A 20,689-nucleotide genomic window follows, 5' to 3' on the forward strand; every position below is an offset into this window, starting at 1 on the left:
AAAAAAAAAAAAAAAAAGAAATACGTTTTGTAAGGTCATAGCTGCCATAGAGAGCGATTCATCATTTTAGATGCTATTAAGAATATTTGTGATTGATGAGAAGAGGTCAAAATATCAACATAACAATAATTCAAAAGAAGTTCATTCCAACCCTCATGTATGACTTTGAGGATTCAAGACTTCAGTGGAGGAAGTAACTGCAAATGTGGTGGAAATAGCAAGAGAACTAAAATTTGAAGTGAAGACTGAGGATGTGTCTGAATTTGCTGCAACCTTATAATAAAACCTTAATGGATGAGGAGTTGCCTCCTATGAATGAGCAAAGGAAGGCATTTATTGGATAGGATGTACCCCTAGTAAAGATGCTCTGAACATTGTTGAAATGACAACAAAGGATTTAGAATATTGCATAAACTTAGTTGACAATGCAGCAGCAGGGTTTGAGAGGACTGACTCTAATTTTGAAAGAAGTTCTACTATGAGCCGGGCTCAGTGGCTTAGCCTGTAATCCCGTGCCTTTGGGAGGCTGAGGTCGGTGGATTGCCTGAGCCCGTGGGTTCGAGACCCGCCTGGGCAGCAAGACCTCATCTCTACAATAAATCAAATATCAGCCGGGCATGGTAGCACATGCCTGTAATTCCAGCTACTTGGAAGGCTGAGGTGGAAGGATCGCCAGTCAAGGCTGTGGTGGCCGGGAGCGGCCACTGCACTCCAGTCTGAGTGACAGAGTGAGACTCCAACTCAAAAAAACAAAAAAAAGAAGTTCTACTATGGATAAAATGCATCAAACAGTATCACATGATACAGAGAAATCTTTTGTAAAAGGAAGAGTCAATCAATGTGGCAAATGTTATTGTTGATTTATTTTAAGAAATTGCCACAGCAACCTAATCTTTTAGCAACCACCAACATCAAGTCTGAGTTGTGTTGGTGGAAGAACAGACATATAGCTCAATAGAACAGGATAGAGAACCCAGAAGTAGACCCACACAAATACACCTGATTACAAAAGCAATTCAATGGAGGAAGAAAAGCCTTGTCAACAAGTGATGCTGGGCAATCCATTAACAACCCCCCCCCCGCAAATTAACCTTGACCTACACTTTATACTTCATATAAAATGGATTATAGATTTAAATTTGAAGTATTAAAAGTATAAATCTTTTAGAAGAAAACTTAGAAAAAAATTTCAGGTAAGGCACTTGTAAAGTATGTTTTATACAAAGAAAGGTTGATGACTTAGACCTCAACAAAATTAAAAATTTTTGCTCTATGAAAGTCTCTATGTAGAGGATGAAAAGACAGGCTACAGACTAGGAGAAAATACTGCAATTCCCATATCCAATAGCAAACTAGTATTTAGAATATATAAAGAACTCTTAACACTCAAGAGTGGAAAGAAATCTAATTACAAAATGGACAAAAGACATGAACAAACATTTCACTGAAGAGGATACACTGATGTCAAATATGCACATGAAAAGAATGTTCATTATCATTAGCCAACTTGGGAAATACAAATTGAAAGCTCTATCAGCTATTACTACACAGCTATCACAAAGGCAAAATTTTGAAAATAGTGACAATACCAAGTGCTGGCGAAGATGCTGAAAAACTGAATTTTTCATACATTGCTGATTGCAATTGTTGTGGCTTTTAAGGATTTCACATCTGATCAAGGACCATAAGATGGCGTTAGCACGCAACAAATTTTGAGTGGTCCTTTGACAGTTTAGTACCCGGAGAAATCCTTTACAGCATGAGACTATCCATGTGTAAAGTGGGGGCACCACCCAACAAGGGAAGGAGGGGAAATAAACTCGTGAGGGAAAGGGGGCTGACATGTCTAAATGATATTGCTAAGCAGTGTAGTGGGGGATCTCTAGGTCGGGAAACTCTGAAGATCAGCAGCAGCTTGGTCATCAGAGTTTATGGTTAACAAATATTGGGTACGATCTTGCAGGTTATGTAATTAGGCAGGCTCTACTGGCTAAAAATGTGCTCATGTGGGCTATATTTAAAAGAATTGGGTGTGTAAAATTTTGAGATTGGTACCATCAGGTTTTTGAGCTAATGGGTTCCCAACCTATAATGAAGAAGCAAACAACATAAGGCCCATATACAGTGACTATCTTTGGCTCATTTATATAACAGTCTACCTCTGGCCCCATGGCTTTTTGTTTGTTGTGTGTAAAATGTACATAACATGAAATTTATTGTTTTAATCATTTTAAGTGTAGAATTCAGTGGCAGTTACAATGTTGTGCATCTATCACCATTATCCATTTCCAGAACCAATAGAAACTCCATACCCATAACAAAGTAACTTCTCATTTCCCCCTTCCAGCAGCATCTGACTTTTTATCTCTGTGAATTTGCCTATTACAGGTACATCATGTAAGTGGAATCATATAATGTTTTTTGAGTGTCTGACTTATTTCACTTAGCATAATGTTTTTAGAGCCTATCCATGTTGTAGCATATATCAGAACTTCATTCCCTTTTAAGGCTGAATAATATTCCATTGTTCAGATATACCACATTTTGTTTATTTATTGGTTTGTTGATGGACACTTGGGTTGTTTTCACCTTTTAGCTTTTGTGAATAATTCTATTATGAACATTGGTGTTCAAATGTCTTTTTGAGTCCTTGCTTCCAGTCCTTTTGGGTATATATCTAGAAGTGGAATTGTTGGATCATGTGGAAATTTCATGTTTGACTTTTGAGTGACTCTGAAATTGTTTTCCACAGTGACTGTACCATTTTACATTCCCACCAGCAATGCACAGGGGTTCCAGTTTCTCTATGTCCTCACTGATCATTGTATTTTTTTTTAGGATAGTAGCCATCCTAATGAGTAAGAAGTGGTATCTCATTGTGGTTTTGATTTGCATTTTTCTAATGACTAGTGAGTGGTGTTTCATGTGCTTATGGTATATTTGTGTATATTCTTTGGCAAAGTGTCTATTAAAATCCTTTGCTAATTATTGAACTGGATAGTTTGTTTTTTGTGATTGAGTTTTAAGAGTTCTTTACATATCCTGGATATCAATTCCTTACAATATATGATTTGCAAATATTTTCTTCCATTCTCTGGGTTGTCTTTTTTACTCCCCTTTAATGGGATGCACAAAGTGTAATTTTGATGCTCAAAAATTTTTATAAAGTACAGTTTGTCAATGTATTCTTTGTTACCTGTGCTTTGGATACGAATCCAAAAAATCACTGCCAAATCCAAAGTCATGAAGATTTCCCTCATGTTTTCTTCTAAGAATTTTACAGTTTTAGTCTCTTCTAAATCTTCTTGTGAGGGGGGAGAAAAGACAATTTTACAGTTTTAGTTGTTTGATTTAGGTTTAACTGTTCATTTGGTCAGGAGGCTCCAGGAAAAAAGTTTTGGAATATCAGAAATTTCTTATTTTCAGTCTTATTCTCAGGGGAACTAGTGGGAGAGCCAACGTGATAGCTTCCTTTAGTTTATCTAGTGTCTTGTAGCTCAGGTTCTCACTAAAAAGCAGAAGAACTTCAGGTAACTCAACAACAAATATTGGAGGTGAACAGTGTATTTGAACCAGAATCCAAATATTCCTATCAAATATTGGCCTTTTCCACCAATGTGGGAGGTTGGAGCACTAGATTGGGAGTAGTTCACCCTTCTAAATTACAAAGGTAGGCCCAAAATTTAGTAAACTAAGAGAGGTCTTGTACCTTACGTGTACCAATTGACCATCTGCTCTAGACTGAAAGTTTATGTCCTCTCAAATGCATATGTTGAAATCCTAACCCCCGGTGTGAGGGCATTAAGAGGTGGGGCCTAGGCATTAGGAAGTGAGTAGTTAGGTCATAAAGGCAAAGCCCTCATGAATATGGATGGGATTAGTTCTTTTCTTTATTCTTTTTAGAGTATTGAATATCTTCTCCCATTCTATATGTTGCCTGTTTGCTCTGTTGATTATGTCATTTGCTGTGCAGAACCTTGTTAGTTTAACTAAGTCCGCTTATTTATTTTTGTTTCTCTTGCATTTGCTTTTATGGTTTTAGTCATAAATTCTTTGCCTAGGCTGAGGTTCAGAAGAGTTTTTACTGTGTTTTCTTCTGGAAGTTTTATGGTTTCAGGTCTAGGCATTTAAGACTTTAATCCACCTTGAGTTAATTATTGTATATGGGGAGAGATGGAAATCAGGTTTCATTTTTCTGCATGTAGTTTTCCAATTTTCCCAGCACCAGTTGTTGAATAGGGTGTCCTTTCCCCAGTGTATGTTTTTGTCTGCTTTGTCAAAGATGAGTTGGTTGTAATTATTTGGGTTTATTTCTGGATTCTCTATTTTGTTCCATTGTTCCATGTGTCTGTTCTTGTACCAGTACCACCATGCTGTTTTGGTAACTACAGCCTTGTAGTATAATCTGAAGTCAGGTAATGTGATGCTTCCAGCTTTGTTCTTTTTGCTTAGAATTGCTTTGGCTATTCTGGTTCTTTTTTGGTTCCATGCGAATGCTAGTATTGTTTTTTCTAATTCTGTGAAAAATGACATTGGTAGTTTGATAGGAATTGCATTGAATCTATAGATTACATTGGGTAATATGGTCATTTTAACAATGCTGGTTCTTCCAGTCCATGAGCATTTCTTCATTTGTTTGTGTCCTCTATAGTTTCTTTCATCAGAGTTTTATAGTCTTCCTTGTAGCACTCTTTCACCTCCTTGGTTAAATATATTCCTAGGCATTTTAACTTATCGGCTGCTATTGTAGATGGAATTGAGTTATTGATTTGATTCTCAGGTTGGTTGCTATTGGTGTATGGCATAGCAGTCCTACCGATTTGTGTGTGTTGAGTTTGTTCCTGAAACTTTACCAAATTCATTTATCAAGTCCAGGAGTCATTTGGAGGAGTCTTTAGGATTTTCTAGGTATAAGATTATATTGTTGGCATAGAGAGATAGTTTTATTTCTTCTTTTCCAATTTTGATACTTTTTTTTTTCTTGCCTGATGGCTCTGGCTAGGATTTTCAGTACTGTGTTGAACAGGAGAAGAGAAACTGGGCATACTTGCCTTGTTCCAATTCTGAAGGGGTATACATTCAGCTTTTCTCTGTTAAGGATGACATTTAATGTGGGTTTGTAATTTATGGCTTTTATTATTTTGAGGAATGTCTCCTCTATGATGAGAGTTTTTATCATAAAGTAATGCTGGATTTTGTCAAATGCTTTCTCTGTATCTATTGAAACAATCATATGGTTACTGTTTTAACCTGTTTATGTAGTGTATCATGTTTATTGACTTGTGTACGTTGAACCACCCTTGTGTCCCTAGGGTAAAACTCATTTGGTCATGATATATCATTGTTTTAGGTGCTGTTGAATTTGGTTTGCTAATGTTTTGTTGAGGATTTTTTGTGTCTGTGTTCATATGGTATACTGGTTTGTAGTTTTCTTTTTTTGCTATGTCTTTTCCTGGCTTTGGTATCAAAATGATACAGGCTTCATAAAATGAGTTAGGGAGGAATCCCTTCTCTTCAGTCTTGTGGAATAGCTTCAGTAAAGTTGGTGCCAGTTCTTCCTTGAAGGTCTGGTAAAATTCAGCTCTTAGTCCATCAGGTTCTCGATGCTTTTTTGTTGGGAGACTTCTAATTACTGTTTCAGTCTCACTTTGGTCTATTCAGAGTTTCTATTTCTTCCTGATTCAAGGTTGAATGGTTGTATGTTTCCAAGAATGTTCCATTTCCACTAGATTGTGTAGTTTGTTTGCATTGAGGAGTTCATAATAGTCTTGGATGATCTTTGGAATCAGTTGTATCCGTTGTAAGCCTCCATTTTTATTTCTGATTGTGCTAATCTGAATATTCTCTCTTTCTTAATTAATCTGCTAGTGGTCTATCAATGTCATCTTTTCAAAGAAGCAATATCATAGCATATGATCCTTTTAATGTGTTGTTGAATTCAGTTTGCTAGTATTTTCTTGAGGATTTTTTTATCTATGTTCAGCGTCAGTGACATTAGCCTATATTTTTGTTTTAGTGGTGTCCATATCTGACTTCATTTGAGGGTATTGCTAGTCTCGTGAAATAAGATTGGAAGAGAGCCCTCCTTTTTTGGTTGGAAGAATTTGAGGAGTGTTGGCATTAATTTTACTCTTTATGTATTTGGGAGAATTATTCAGTGAAGCATCTAGCCTTGGGCTTTTGTTTGTAGGGATATTTTAGATTGTTTATTTACTTTCTTTACTCATTATTAATCTGTTCAGGTTTTCTCTTTCTTTATAATTCAATATTGGTAGGTTACATGTTTCTAGGAATTTATCCATTTTTCTAGGTTATCCCATTTATTGGCATATAATTTGTTCATAATAGATTTTATGATCTCTTTAATTTTTGTGAAATCAGTTGTAATGTCTCCTTTTTCATTTGTGATTTTATTTATTAAGTCTTCTTTATTAGTCTAGCTAAAATTTTGTCACTTTTATTTTTGTCAGAAAGCCATCTTTTAGTTTCTTTTTCTATTGATTTTTAATTTACTATTTTGTTTATTCTCTAATCTGTAGTATTTTTCTTCCACTAACTTTAAACTAGTTTGTTCCTTTCCTAATTTTGAAATATAAAATTAGGTTGTTGATTTGTGATATTTCTTCTTTTTTAGTATCGGCAATTTGGATAATTTATCACTAGAAATTTTTCTTTTTTATTAATATTTTAATTGATCACTCATAATTGTATATATTTAGAAGGTACAATGTGATGATTTGATATATGAGTACAATGTGGAATGATTAAATCAAGTTAATTAACATATCCATCCCCACACTTACCCATCATTTTTTATGGTGAGACGTTTGAAATATTCTTTCTTCTCTTCAATTTTGAAATATATAATACATTATTATTAACTATGGTCAACATGCTGGGCAATAGATCTCAAAGACTTATTCATCTTATCAGACTCAAACTTTGTACCCTTTGACCAACATCTCATTCTCCTCTACCTCAGCCTCTGGTAATGGCCATTCTACTCTGTTTCCATGAGTTCCATTGTTTTAGTTTCTACATATATGTAGTTTTATCTTTCTGTGCCTGGATCATTTTACTTAAAGTAACATCCTCTACCTTCATCCATATTGTCACAAATGACAGTATTCTGTCTTTTTAAAGGTTGACTAGTACTCCATTGTGTGCATATACCACATTTTCTTTATCCATTTATCTATTGATGGATAATGCGGTGAGTCCATATCTTTGCTATTGTGAGTAATACTGCAGTGAACATGGGAGTGAATGTATTCTCAAACATATTGACTTCAATTCCTTTGGATACATACCCAGAAGTGGAATTGCTGTATTATACGGTAGTTCTATTTTTAATTTCTTGTGGTGCCTTCATACTATTTTCCACAATGGCTGTGATAATAAATTTATCTTAGTATTGTTTTTGCTGTATTCTATAAGATTTGATATGTTGTGGTTTTGTTTATTTCATGATATTTTCCAATTTCCCTTTTGATTTCTCCTTTGACCCATTGGTTGTTTAAGAATATATTTTAAAATTACCACATATGTATGAATTTTACAGTCTTCCTGTTGTTACTGATTTCTAGTTTCATTCCATTGTCACAACAGATATTTGGTATAATTTTAATCTTCTTAAATTTGGTAAGTTCTGTTTTGTGACATGTGATCTATCTTGGAGAATGTTATGTGTACTTTTGAAAACAATGTATTCAACTGTTCTTGGGTTGAATATTCTGTATATCTGTTAGGTTCATTTCTTTTTTTTTCTCTCTCTGGTTGTTATATTTATTATTGAAAGTGAGATATTGAAGTCACCCATTATTATTGTATTTCTTTCTCCTTTTTATTCTGTCAGTGTTTGCTTTATGTATTTAGGTGCTCTGTTTTTAGCTGCATATATTCATTTTTAATTGTTATATATTCCTGGTGTATTGACCCTTTCATTATCATAACATCCTTCATTGTCTCCTGTGACATTTTTTGAATGAAAGTTTTTGTCTAATATTAATATAGCCATCCTTAGATTTTTTTGTCTTGTTTTATTTGTTTTGGTTTATTTTTTTGCTTACCATTTGCATGGATTATTATTTTCTATTCCATTACTTTTGGCCTATGTGTGCTTTTAAATCTATAGAGTCTCTTATAGACAGCATATAATTGGATTTTTTTTCTTTAAGTCAGTCACTCTGTGCCTTTTTACTGAGGAGTTTAATCCAATTATATTTTCATTAATTATTCAGATGGAAATATTTACTGTTGTCATTTAGTTAATTGTTTTCTGTTTGCCTTGTTTCCTTTGTTTCTCTTTTCCTCTCTTGGCTGTCTTCCTCTGTGTTGAGTTTTTGTTTTTGTTTTTGTATTGGTACGATTTGATTCCTTTCACTTTTTCTTTAGTTTTATTTCTATAGGTTTTCTTTTCTTTGTGGTTACCATGGGCCTTACATAAAATATCTTATAACAGTCTATTTTAAGCAAATCTTTACCCACCACCATTACAGTAATATAGTATTTTGTATTTGTTTAGATATTTACCTTTCCAACAACTTTTTTTTAAAAACTTTTTGATGATATTGTGTTGCTGTTTCACAGTCTTTCATTTCAGCTTGAAGATGTTCTTTTTATATTTTCTATAAGGTAGGTCTAGTGGTGATGAATTCCCTCAGCTTTTATTTGTCTGGGAATGTCTTAATCTCTCATTATTGAAGGGTGGCTTTGCCACATATATTTTTCTTGGTTGATAGTTTTCTTTTTCTTTTATCACATTGACTATATCATCTCCCTTCTAAACTACAAAGCTTTTGCTGAAAAGTCTGCTGATAGTCTTACATGGATTTTCTTGCATGAGTTGAGTTATTTTTATCTTACTGCTTTCAAAATTATTTCTTAGTGTTTGGCTTTTGACAACTTAAGTGTGTCAGTATGAATTTCTTTGTATTCATCTTGTTTGAGTCCTTTGGTCTTCCTAGATCTGGATGTCTATTTCCTTTCCCAAATTTGGGGAATTTTCAATCATTGTTTCTTTAAATAAGCTTTCTGGTTTGTTCTCACTCTCTTTTCCTTGGACTCTCATAATGCATATATTGTTCTTCTTGATGGTGTCCTCTAGGTCCCTTAAGCTGTTTTTACTCTTTCTCATTCTTTTTTATTTGTGCTTCTCTGACTGTGTAATTTCCAATAATTTGTCTTTGAGTCTGATGAACCTTTCTTCTGCTTGCTCTAGTTTATTGTTGAACTCCTCTATTGAATTTTTCACTTTAGTGATTATATTCTTCAGTGTTTTACGAGTTTTGTTTTGGGGTTTTTAAAATTTTTTTTGTCTCTTGGTTGAAATTTTCATGTTGCTCATGAATTGTCTCCTGAGCTCCTTCAGCTTTTCCATGATGGTTATTTGAAATTCTCTGTCACGTAATTCATTTGTTTCCATTTCATTAGAGTCAGTTTCGGGAGTTTTAGTGGGATTTTTTGTTTGTTTGTTTGTTTGTTTGTTTGGATTGTGTTTCCCTTTTTCTTCATAATCCTTGACTCTTTGTACTTGTATCTTCATGTTAGAAAAAAACACCACCTCTGAAAGGAAAAGACATTTAGCAATCAACAAAGACAGAGCTTCTGTGGACCTTTCAAATCATTAGGTTGGTCTACACTGTTGTCTTTGTTCTTAGTGGCCTCCAGGAGTCTAGAAAATGTTCAATCTCATCAGCATTCCTAGATAGGTGGTACAGAAACCATTTCCTCAGTAGCTCCTGGAGCAGTTAGATTGCTGGATGCAAGGTCCAATTCTTTCCCTCAGCAGAGAGATACTGGAAGTTGGGATTTTTTACCCACTGACTATGTAGAGCCAAATATACATGCCTACAAGCTAGTTTAAACTGCCACATTGTTCTCTGTAGCCCCCACAGTACTATCATATGCCAGTTCCTTTCAGTTCTCCAAAACAGGCAGGAAAGTAGTCAGTACCTCAGGTAGCACCTGGAGAAAATGGAATATTAGATGTGTAGTCCAACTTCTGTTCTTAGGTAGAAGCTAGGTCTGGGGGATTCCTCCTGATTGTATGGGACTATGCTGGGGGTGGGGATTATAATGAGTAGGTGTTTCTGCTTTTCCTACTGGTTTAAGTGTGGCTGGTTTCATAATCACTGAGGGTGCAGGAACCTCTCAACTAGTTTCTGGATTTCTCACAAAGGGAATTGATACTTGTGTTGCAGTTGAATCAGTGTGTATGTAGGGGGCAGGAGAGTCCAGGGCTTCCTGTTCTTACATCTTGTTAATGTCACTCCTCTCCCTTATTTCATAAAATATTTGGGAATCTATAATGATCTGAAATTAATTTTTTTCATTTTTTAATAAATTTTAAAGATGTGGGGTACAATTCAGGATTAGGTAGATAAGTGGTCATCATAAAGGTAAAGTTTGGGCCTCCCTCTAGTCCCCACTTCACATGGTTTGGGATCAAGTACTTGTATTGATGTTATGTGCTCCCCCTCCCTCCCCTCACAGTATCCCACTACTGCCAAACCCTTTCTTAAAGTATTATGATAAATGTTCAGGGTCCACTTATATGTGAGAATATGTGGTATTCCGTTTTTTGTTTCTGTGATAGATCACTGAGTATTATAGACTCTATATCCATCCAAGTTGCTGCAAAGTCCATTATTTTGTCCTGTTTTATGGCTGGATAATATTCCAGTGTGTGTGTGTGTGTGTGTGTGTGTGTGTGTGTGTGTGTGTGTGTGTGTGTGTGTGTGTATCACATTTTTTTAAATCCAGTCTTCTTTTGATGGGCAGCATGGTTGGTTCCATGTTTTTGCTATTGTGAATAATGCTGCAATAAACATGAGTGTGCAGGTATCTTTTTATAGAATGATTTGAGTTCCTCTGGGTATATCCCCAGAAGGGAGATTACTGGGTCATACAGAAGGTGAAGTTTTAGATCTTTTAGGAATCTCCACACTGTTTTCCATAGAAGTTGTATTAGGCTACACTCCCAACAACATCATAAAAGCTTTCCTTTTTCCCCACATCCCTGCCAGCATCTGTTATTTTTTGAGTTATTGATGATTGCCATCCTGACTGGAGCTAGGTGGTATATCATGTGGTTTTAATTTGCATTACTTTGGTGATTAGTGAGGATGAGCATTTTTTAATGTGTCTGTTGGCTGCTCATATGTCTTCTCTTGAGAATTGTTTATTCATATCCACTTTTTAATGGGGCTTTTTGTTGTTGTTGTTGTTTTTGTTTTTCCTTTCGCCACATTTGAGTTCCTTGTGGATCCTGGATGTTAGGCCTTTGTCAGATATACAGTTGGCAAATATTTTTTCCCAGTCTGTGGACTGTCTCTCTGCTCTCCTGACAGTTTCTTTTGCTTTGCAGAAGCTTTTCAGTTTGATGAGGTCTCACTTGTCTATCTTATCTCTTATGGCATGGACATCTGGAGTTTTGATCAGGAATTGGTTGCCAGTTCCAATTTCCACAAGGGTGTCTCCTGTATTTTCAAAGGTTCTTATAGTTTGATGTTTTACGTTTAGGTCTTTGATCCATTTAAGTTTTTGTGTATGGTGATAGGTAGGGGTCCTATTTCAATCTTATGCATGTGCTGAACCAGTTTTCCCAACACCATTTACTGAATAAGTTCTCCTCTCCCCAGTGGTTGTTGGTAGAGGTTTTGTCAAGGATGAGTTGTTGAGAAGCTAAGGTTTTACTTCTGGAATCTCTATCCTGTTCCATTGGTCTATATGTCTCTTCTTGTACCAGTGTCAGGCTGTTTTGATTATTATAGCCTTATAGTAAAGTATAAAGTCTGGAAGTGTGATACTTCCCACTTTGTTTTTTTTTGTTTTTTGTTTTTGCTAAGAATTGTTTTGACTATTTGTGGTCTTTTATGTTTCCATATGAATTTCTGTATTGTCATTCCCAGGTCTGAGAAGAATGATGGTGGTAATTTAACGGGTATTGTGTTGAATCTGTAGATTGCCTTTGGAAGAATGGACATCTTTCTTAACAAAGTTGATTCTTCCAACACATGAGCATGGAATATTCTTCCATTTGTTTGAGTCTTCTTTCATTTTTGTGAGCAGTGTTTTGTAGTTTTCTTTGTAAAAGTCTTTCACTTCTCTGGTTAGGAAGATGCTGAGGTATATCTATGTGTGTATATGTGGCTATTATAATGGGATTGTGCTTTTTATTTGGTTCTATTCTTGTTGTTGGTATATAAAGAATGTGACTGTCTTTTGCACATTTCTTTTGTACCCTGAGACTTTGCCTAAGTCTTTTATCGGTACAAGGTCATTTTTGACAGATTATCTTGGGCTTTCAAGCTATAGGATCATATCATTAGCAAAGAGGGATAACTTAACTTCTTCTTTTCCTATTTGGAAACACTTGAATTCCTTCACTTGTCTAATTGTTCTCACTAGAACTTACTACACTATTTTGAACAGGAGAGGTGGGAGTGTGCAGCCTTGTTTTGTTCTGGTTTTCAGGGGAAATGCTTTCAATTTCCATCCATTTAGCAATATTTTGTCTATGGGTTTGTGGTAGATGGCTCTAAATATTTTAAAGTATGTTCATCTATGCCTAGGTGCTTAAGGGTTTTTATCAAGAAGGATGTTAGACTTTATCAAAAGCTTTTTCTGTGTCTAACAATATAATCATGTGGTTCTTCTTTTTACATCTGTTGATGTATTTAATTACGTTTATGGTCTTGCTGATGTTGGTAATTTAATGGCCCTTCATCCCAAGGATGAAGCCTATTTGGTCATGTTGGATGATTTTTCAGATGTGTTATTGGATCTAATTTTCTAGAATCTTGTTGAGAATTTTTGCATCTATGTTCATTAGGGATATTGTCCTGGAGTTTTCTTTCTTTGTTTGATCTTTACCAGGTTTGAGTATCAATGTGATGTTAGTTTTAAAATGATTTGGGGAGCACTGGTCTTTCTCAATTGCTTGGAATACTTTAAATAGGATTGGTATCAGCTCCTCCTTGTATGTTTTGTAGAATTCTGCTGGAAAGCTATCTGTTCCAGTGACTTTTTTTTTGTAGGTAGTTTTCTTATGACAGAGTCAATTCCCTGGGTTGTTATTGGTCTATTTAGGGTTTAAATTTCTTCCTGTTTCAACCTTGGGAGGTTGTGTGACATTAGAAAGTCCTCCATTTCATTTAGGATTCCAAGTTTGTTTCCATACAGGTGTGCACAGTAATTTCTGATAATCATTTGTATTTTTTTATGGTCACTTGTGACTTGATCTTTTGCATTTCAGATTGTGCTTATGTGGGCTTTTTTCTCCTTTTCTTGATCATTCTGGCTAGGGGTCCATCAATTTTGTTTATCCTTTCAAAGAACCACCTTTCTGTTTCATTGATTTTTTTGTTTGTTTCTATGATATTTTTGTCTTCTATGTCCTGTAGTTGAGCTTTTTCTTTGGTTATTTGGATTCTTCTGCTGACGTTCGGGTTTTGATGGTCTTGTTTTTCCATCTCCCTTAGGTGATTTTGTTAGGCTATTAACTTGTGATCTTTCTGTTTTCCCGATGTGTGTTTGTAGAGATATGAATTTAGTACTAGTTGGTACTAAATTCAGTACTGCCTCTTAGTACTGATTTCATGGCATCCCAGAGGTTTTGGTAAGATGTTTCTTCATTTTAATTTGTTTCCAGGAATCTTTTACTTTCTGTTTTGATTCCTTTGTTGACCCAGGAGTTGTTCAGCACCATGCTGTTTAGTGTCCATGTTTTTCTGGGTTTGGGGGAAATTTTGTTTGTGTTGATATTTATTTTTATTCCACTATGGTCTGAGAAGGGGCATGGCAGTATTTTAGTCTTATGAAATATGTTTATGCGTGATTTATGGCCGAGGATGTGGTCAATCTTGGAGTATGTTCCATGTGGTGCTGAGTAGAATGTATATTCTGTGGCTGTTGGTGGAGTGTTCTGTAGGTATCTATTAAGTCCATTTGGTTAAGCGTCAAGTTGAGGTTCCAGATCTCCTTGTTGACGTTTTGCCTTGATGATCTATCTAGGGTTGTTAGTGGGGTATTTGAATCCCAGGTATGATAGTCAATTTTTTTTTAGTTTATTTAGTTGCTGTTTTATAAAAGCTGACACTCCTGTGTTGGGTACATATATGTTTAGGATGGATATTTCTTATTGATAGTTTAACCTTTTATTAGTATGTAGCGTTCTTCTATATCTTTTTAAATTTTTGATAGTTTAAACGTTTTTTCTGATATCAAGATCATGATTCCTGTCCTTTTTTGTGTTCCACTTGCCTGAAAAGTTGTTTTCTTCTGTCCTTTAACTTTGAATCTGTGAGAGTCCTTTGTGTTGAGATGTATTTACTGGAGGCAGCTAATTGTTGGACTGTAGTTTTTTTTTTTTAATCCAACTTTCCATTGTATGTCTTTTCAGTGGTGTATTTTTTTTTTTTTGAGTTGGAGTCTCACTCTGTTATCCAGACTGGAGTGCAGTGGCCGCTCCCAGTCACTGCAGCCTCGACTGGCTGGGCTCCAGCAGTCCTTCCGCCTCAGTCTTCCAAGTAGCTGGAACTACAGGCATGCACTACCATGCCTGACTAATTTGTGATTTATTGTAGAGATGAGGTCTCACCAAGTTGCCCAGGCGAGTCTCGAACCCGCGGGCTCAGGCAATCCACTCACCATGGCCTCCCAAAGTGCTGGGATTACAGGCCGAGCCACCAAGCCCGGCTTTAGTGGTGTATTTAGTGCATTCACATTAAGGCTGATTATTGAGATATGAGGATTTATCCCTGTCATGAGGCTCTTATAAAGTTCTTTGTTGTTGTTGTTGTTCACTTAGTTGTTTCTTTTTTTTTTTTCTTTTTTCTTTTATTTGGTTTTCTTTTGATTTTTGTTTTGGTATATGTGTGCATTTTCAGTTTTGCAGTCATCATGCTTGTGTTTATTCTGTTTTTCTGCGTTCTTGGGAAGAATGTAGTCATTCTTTTTTTCTTTCTTCTGTACTTAATACCTTCTTAAGTGTCTCTTGTAGAGCTGGTCTGGAGGTAGCATAAACTCTTAGGGATTGAATGTCTGGGAAAGATTTGAATTCTCCAAACTGATGAAACTTAGCTTAACTGATGAAGTTTAGGTTGGAATTTTGTATCCTTGAATACTTTGAAGATTGGGCTCCAGTCTCCTCTAGCTTATAGTGTTTCTGTAGATAAATCTGCCAATATTCGAATTGGTCTTCCCCAGTAGGTTGTCTGAACTGTCTCTCATACTGTCTTTAGGGTTTTTTCTTTTATACCTACTTTGTGTAAGTGAATTACTACGTGTCTAGGAGTTGGTCTTCTGACTTGTGGGGGTTCTCTGAATCGCTTGTGTTTGGATGGTCGTGTCTCTGATGAGATAAGGGAAGTTTTCTTGGATAACCTCATGGAATGTCAAAGGCGGTCTCTGTCTCCCTGTCTGCCTCAGGAATGCTGATCAATTGTAAGTTTGGCTTCTTAATATACATTAATTGCAAATTTCTTGGCGGCTTTGTTCCATCTTTTTATGCTTACTTTCTATGTTTTTAATAGCTTGGGTTAGTTCCATATTTCAATCTTAGGGTTGAGATTCTTTCTTCTGCTTGGTGAATTCTGCTTTCCATGTTTGTCAGTTTGTTATTATTTCATTTGCTGTATTTCTTTATTGCCACTGTTTCAGTTATGAATTCTTTCATTCTTTTTATCTTTCTTCATTTCTATTCATCCTCTCTATCAATACCTTGATATCTGGATTTGTGGTTTGAGACCAGTCATTCTGGGGGCCCTTCATTGTTTGAGTTCTCAAGTCTGTATTCTCAGGCACTGTCTTTCAAGGGGTCTGGATGGTACCTGTGTTCTTCTGTTGATTCTTCTTCATTTGTGATAGACTTTTTTCCCCTTCCTCCCTCCCTCTCTTTAATTTCATTGCTAAGTGATGGGGGAATAGCTTTCACTTCTGTTTGCTCAATCCCCTACTCTTCTTTGGGTAAATCCTCTGGATTTGTTCAGTTTTGAAGGCTGGCTGGGGGTGGGGGCTGTGCTTTGTTTTTGCAGTTTTGAGATTTGATTAAGGTTCAATGGGGGAAACTTCTGAAATGGTTCAGAAGCTACCTGCAGATCACAGTATCTGCAGACTGGTGTGTGGGCCTCTTGGAACCCACTTCCCCTAACTTTACAATATTTCCATGTTGTGGGAGTGTATGTATGCCCCATGAAACCAAAATGAGATAAGAAAAAGGAAAAGAATGGAGAATAGAAGAAGGGAGAAGAAAGGGAGATGGAGAGAAAGAGGGAGATGGAAAATAGGCACACAAATGATAGATAAAGAAACAAACAAACAAAAATAAAGAAACAAAATGTCAAAGATACACTCCTTTAAATATAGCCATATGCCAAAATAAAAGAGGGGAGAAAAAAGGGGCAAATCAAGTCAGAAGATACTCACAGAAAGATATGTATGGAGAAAGTGGGCAAACCCCCCCCCAAAACAAAACAAAACAAAGCAAAAAGCAAAGGAGCTTTCTCTTGTGGCCTTTTCTGGAACTTAAGGTTCCCTTCCTTTTTAAAAATTTTTTAATTTATTTTTTTTTACTGGCATGTCTCCAGTACCACCACTCTTCACTATCCATGGTTGGGAGTAGGCTCTGGTCTCTAGACCCTCCCCTCTGCTCTCAGTGCAGGTCAATCAGGCTGCTTTCCATATGGGTCCAATCCCCCACCAGATTGTTAGGGGAAGGGGAGTGAATCAGATCAGGACTCATCCCAACTCATCTGCTGCTAGGTCTCCCACTCTGATTGCACATGTCTGTGTTTGATCCAGTGTGGCAGGGCACGGTATCTCTCTCCCTAGTATCATGCACTTGGATAATCCTCTCTGGGCAAACTATGGTCTATCTCAGAGGGGTAGAGATCACCCCTCAGTCTCAGAGTGCAGGCTGGTCAGAATTGGGTGAGCTAGAGCAGGTCTTTGTTGGGTTCCAAGACAGAGAAAACAGCATCAGCCCACATCTTATCTGCTGCAGGGCTCAGCTCCAGATTTCCTACCCACTTTCTCCATGGCCCCTGTTGCCAGTCTCTGGCCTGTTGCTGCAGGTGGTTGTGTAGGCCAGGTGGTAGGTGCTGAGAGACAACTGATCTCTGCTGTTTTTTCCTGAGAGATGCCCCAAGAATGGCAGATGTTCCTGAGTGCACGGGCAACAAATTCAAATTAAATTTACAATTTGATTTTTAAAAAGAACCTCAAGTTTGCTTAAGTCTTAAGTGTTTCCTTCAGCAGAGATCTCTCTGCTGGGAACCTTATCTTCAATTGTGAGCATGCCCAGTCTTTTAAGCGTAATCAAATTCCGTTACTTTTCAGATCCTCTCCTACCAGGCTGATATTTTCTCAGCACAAGGAAAATATTGGTAATAGAATCCTCCAACTAAACTAATCAACTTTTCCTTTTGTCTATTTAAGGTTCTGGTGTGGGATGTATAACCGCTTCGATAAAGGGGTACAGCCCAAGCAGAGTATGCTGGAGAACCTCCTGGAAGTTAAGAAACAGAGAGCAGTGTTGGAGGCAGATGTACAGGAACTGGAAAAGGTGAGGAGAAAAGTCCCAAAAAGAGATTCTGTTGCCCCTTCTAGGTAAGCCCAGCCTGCTTGGAGTTGAATTTATATTTGTGGAAAGCAGCCTGGCTGGCTTTGTTGTATTCTTCAACTTTTGAGTGTCCTGTGTCTACAAAGCTTTGGGCATAACTCTTTTTCTTACTTCCCAAAGTGTGGTAAAGATCTCATTCCCTAGTTAAACAAGCGGATTGTTTGCCTTTATCTCTTTTTGCATCTGGGCATAATGATTAGGGAGAAAAGAAGAAATGACAGGGAAATTACATGGTATTTGTTATCCATGAAGAGAATAAGTATAACATCTTGGGTATACATGAAACTGCTATATTACCAATTAGGAAAATCTTATAAAAGATTCCTTCCCATGTAGATTGCAAACTCTATTCACTGAGTGGTCATGCTATGTTTGTTGATTTTGCTTTACCATGCCAGCAAAACCAAAATTGGATACTTGTTTTTAAGTACAAGTCAACAAGAATTTATTATTGATTCCATAAGATGAACTGTTTATGGAATGTAGGAATTCCTAAGGGTTTGTTTGAAGGATGGGAGGGGTACCTCTTAGAAACTAATTCTTGAAAAAGGTGTGCTATTTAGGAATGGGTGTGAACCCACTTTAAGCCAGATAAGGCACAGCTTTTCTGCTCCTTATAAGTAAACAATTTTTTATTGTGAAAATATATGTGTTGTGATTATATCAGATCCAAAACTTTTTAATGTCCTCTTGGGAAGCAGTAGCCACCTACTTGGTTCCATTAAAAAAAGAGAGAGAGAAAAAAATGAAGCATGACTTAAAATCATAGGAAACAAGCAGTCCCAAGAAGCCTAGTCCTAGGCAGAATTAGATGCAGGGAAACTTCTTAGGGCCTACTGCCTCCTTTTGTAGCTATTAGCAGCTTGTTCCTCAAGGGCCCAAGAGCAGCTCACCCCTACTATAGACCCAGCCCTCTCACTTATCCCTGCCTGATTCCTCAGAGAATCAGACTCATCTCAGATAGACTAAGATCACTCTCTGAAAAGGTTTCCTTTTGAAATGTGTGTATGTATGTGTGTAATTAACTTTCGTTTTTTATACAAAGAAAAATAAAAATGGTCCATAACATCACTCAGACAACCCTGTTGACTTTTTTTAAGGCGATCAGTACAAGTATAAAGTGAGAAAATGCAGAATAAGATACAAAATGAAAAGTTTAAAAGACTTTTCTAGCCATATACCATCCAGTCCCTCTCTCCAAGGTTATTAATGTTTTTATTACAAATCATCATAATTTTGAGATTTTCAGAAAAATAAAAATAATATGCCTGTACCAGAACTCTTAGCTAGAGTTCTTGTACCCATAGATAATCACAGATGGGCTTCCGGAGTCTGTGAACCCTCTAAAATTATGCCTAAAAACTGTGTGTATGTGTATATGTGCGTGCTATCTTGTGCATGCATGCATTCTTCTAAAAAGAAAGTCCATCATTTTCTTCAGATTTTCAGTAGGGTCTTATGACCCCCCAAAATCACTGTTGTGATATATCAGTGAATCATTGTGTTATCACTGAAAGTAAAAATATCTATTGGAGGTAGCATTGAAATAGTGGACAGGTCACAGACTTTGGCATTAAGAAGATACAGGGTCAGATTCCAGTTCTCAGCTTCCTACATGTGTAAATTTGGATGACTTATTTAACTTCTCTGAGTCTCAGTTTCCTCATCTGTAAAATACAGCTAATACCTAACTAATAGTTTTCTTACAAGTACAAAAAGAAATATTGTATGTAATGTTCCTGGCACATGGGGGTGGGGGCGAAAGATCATTTGCTATCATATAAGTGACAACAGTAGGACTCCTGCAGGTTAATGGGATGCTTGCCTAATTTTCTACTGTTTCTAATTATTTTCAACCATCCCTTGCTCCCGAGACAGAAACTGAAGGCCCGTGATGAGCCACCCGAAGAGGTCTGTACCTGCTCTCAATTAGGGAATTTTTTATCTCAGCATCTGGGAAATCCTTTGACCAATCCTCTCAGCTTTCTGGGTATCGATGGAGACCTGAATACCTTGATGGAGAATGGCACCCTGTCCAGGGAAGGAGGCCTTCGAGTTCGATTGGATCAAGTAAAAAGCCAGTGTGCAGACCTCCAACGTGACTGTTGTGAGATTGTGGGCAGCCTTAGGGTCATAAATATCTCTGGAGACACAAACATTTCTAGAGACATGGGCATCTTTGAGGCTATGGAATCCTCTGGGGCCATGGGCATCTCTGAGGTCATTGGCAACTCTGGGAACATGGGTATTTCTGAGCCCAGGGACTTCTCTGAAAATATAGGCATGTCTGAGTCCAGCAGCATCTCTGGAGGAATGAGTTTCTCTGGGGATATGGGCATCTTGGGGGACATAGTCATCTCCAAGGCCAGCACCAAGGAGGTAGACTGCACCAAGCAACAGTAAGCTAGCTACTCATCTGCTTCCATGCTAGGTACACCTGCAGCAGCCACAATTGATCTTTGTCCCAAAGAGGGCTATGATGCTTTTCCAATTGGTTTAAGTGAATGAACCCAGGGCACCCTTCCCCCCACTTAAGAGTCAAGAGGGACATTTAGGGCTTTAACTGATTAGGCGACCAGGATATGCATGTTAAACAGTCTGGAATGTAGGCAACAGGAAGAATATGTTGTTGTTGTTAAATGGGGTTTAACTTTAGAAATATTGCCTTCAGCTGAGATACTTATTAAGCTTGTTCCATTGTCTATTTTCCCTAATGCGTAACCTCCCCTACTTTTCCATTTTCACTGTTGTAGAGACTGAAGTAGAAATATTGTCACAGTGGACAATAAAGACCCTGTTGAGGGTATGGAGAGATGGTGTGTAGCAGGTAACTGTGAATTGCAGAATATTTTAAAATAAAATTTTACTTTCAGGTGTGCTTAGTTTATGGGATGTTAGCTAACATTGCCAATAGAGACACCAACGTTTGCCTGAGAAATAAATAAAAGTGATCCTTAACTGTTAGCATGAAAGCATGCATGCTTGGTAGTTTAGAACATACGGTATAAGGAAAGTTTTCTTAAGTTACACTTGTTCTCCCCAACCCATACCACAGCAAGGTCTTGT

General features: G+C 36.9%; 1 protein-coding gene across 1 annotated transcript in view; it reads left to right on the forward strand.

Moving 5' to 3' along the window:
* The window catches only part of LOC103257787 (myotubularin-related protein 8-like), a 27,573-nt gene extending 7,547 nt beyond the window's left edge, over positions 1–20,026 (forward strand). Inside the window, exons 3-4 of the mRNA XM_008055491.1 lie at positions 17,440–17,566; positions 19,502–20,026. Coding sequence (XP_008053682.1) covers positions 17,440–17,566; positions 19,502–20,026 — 652 coding nt within the window. The remainder of the gene's footprint in view (positions 1–17,439; positions 17,567–19,501) is intronic.
* Positions 20,027–20,689: the final 663 nt, after the last annotated feature.

This window comes from Carlito syrichta, unplaced genomic scaffold, assembly GCF_000164805.1.
Source record: "Carlito syrichta isolate Samal-C Ts95f unplaced genomic scaffold, Tarsius_syrichta-2.0.1 Scaffold81552, whole genome shotgun sequence".
In the NCBI taxonomy this organism is placed as follows: Eukaryota; Metazoa; Chordata; class Mammalia; order Primates; family Tarsiidae; genus Carlito; species Carlito syrichta.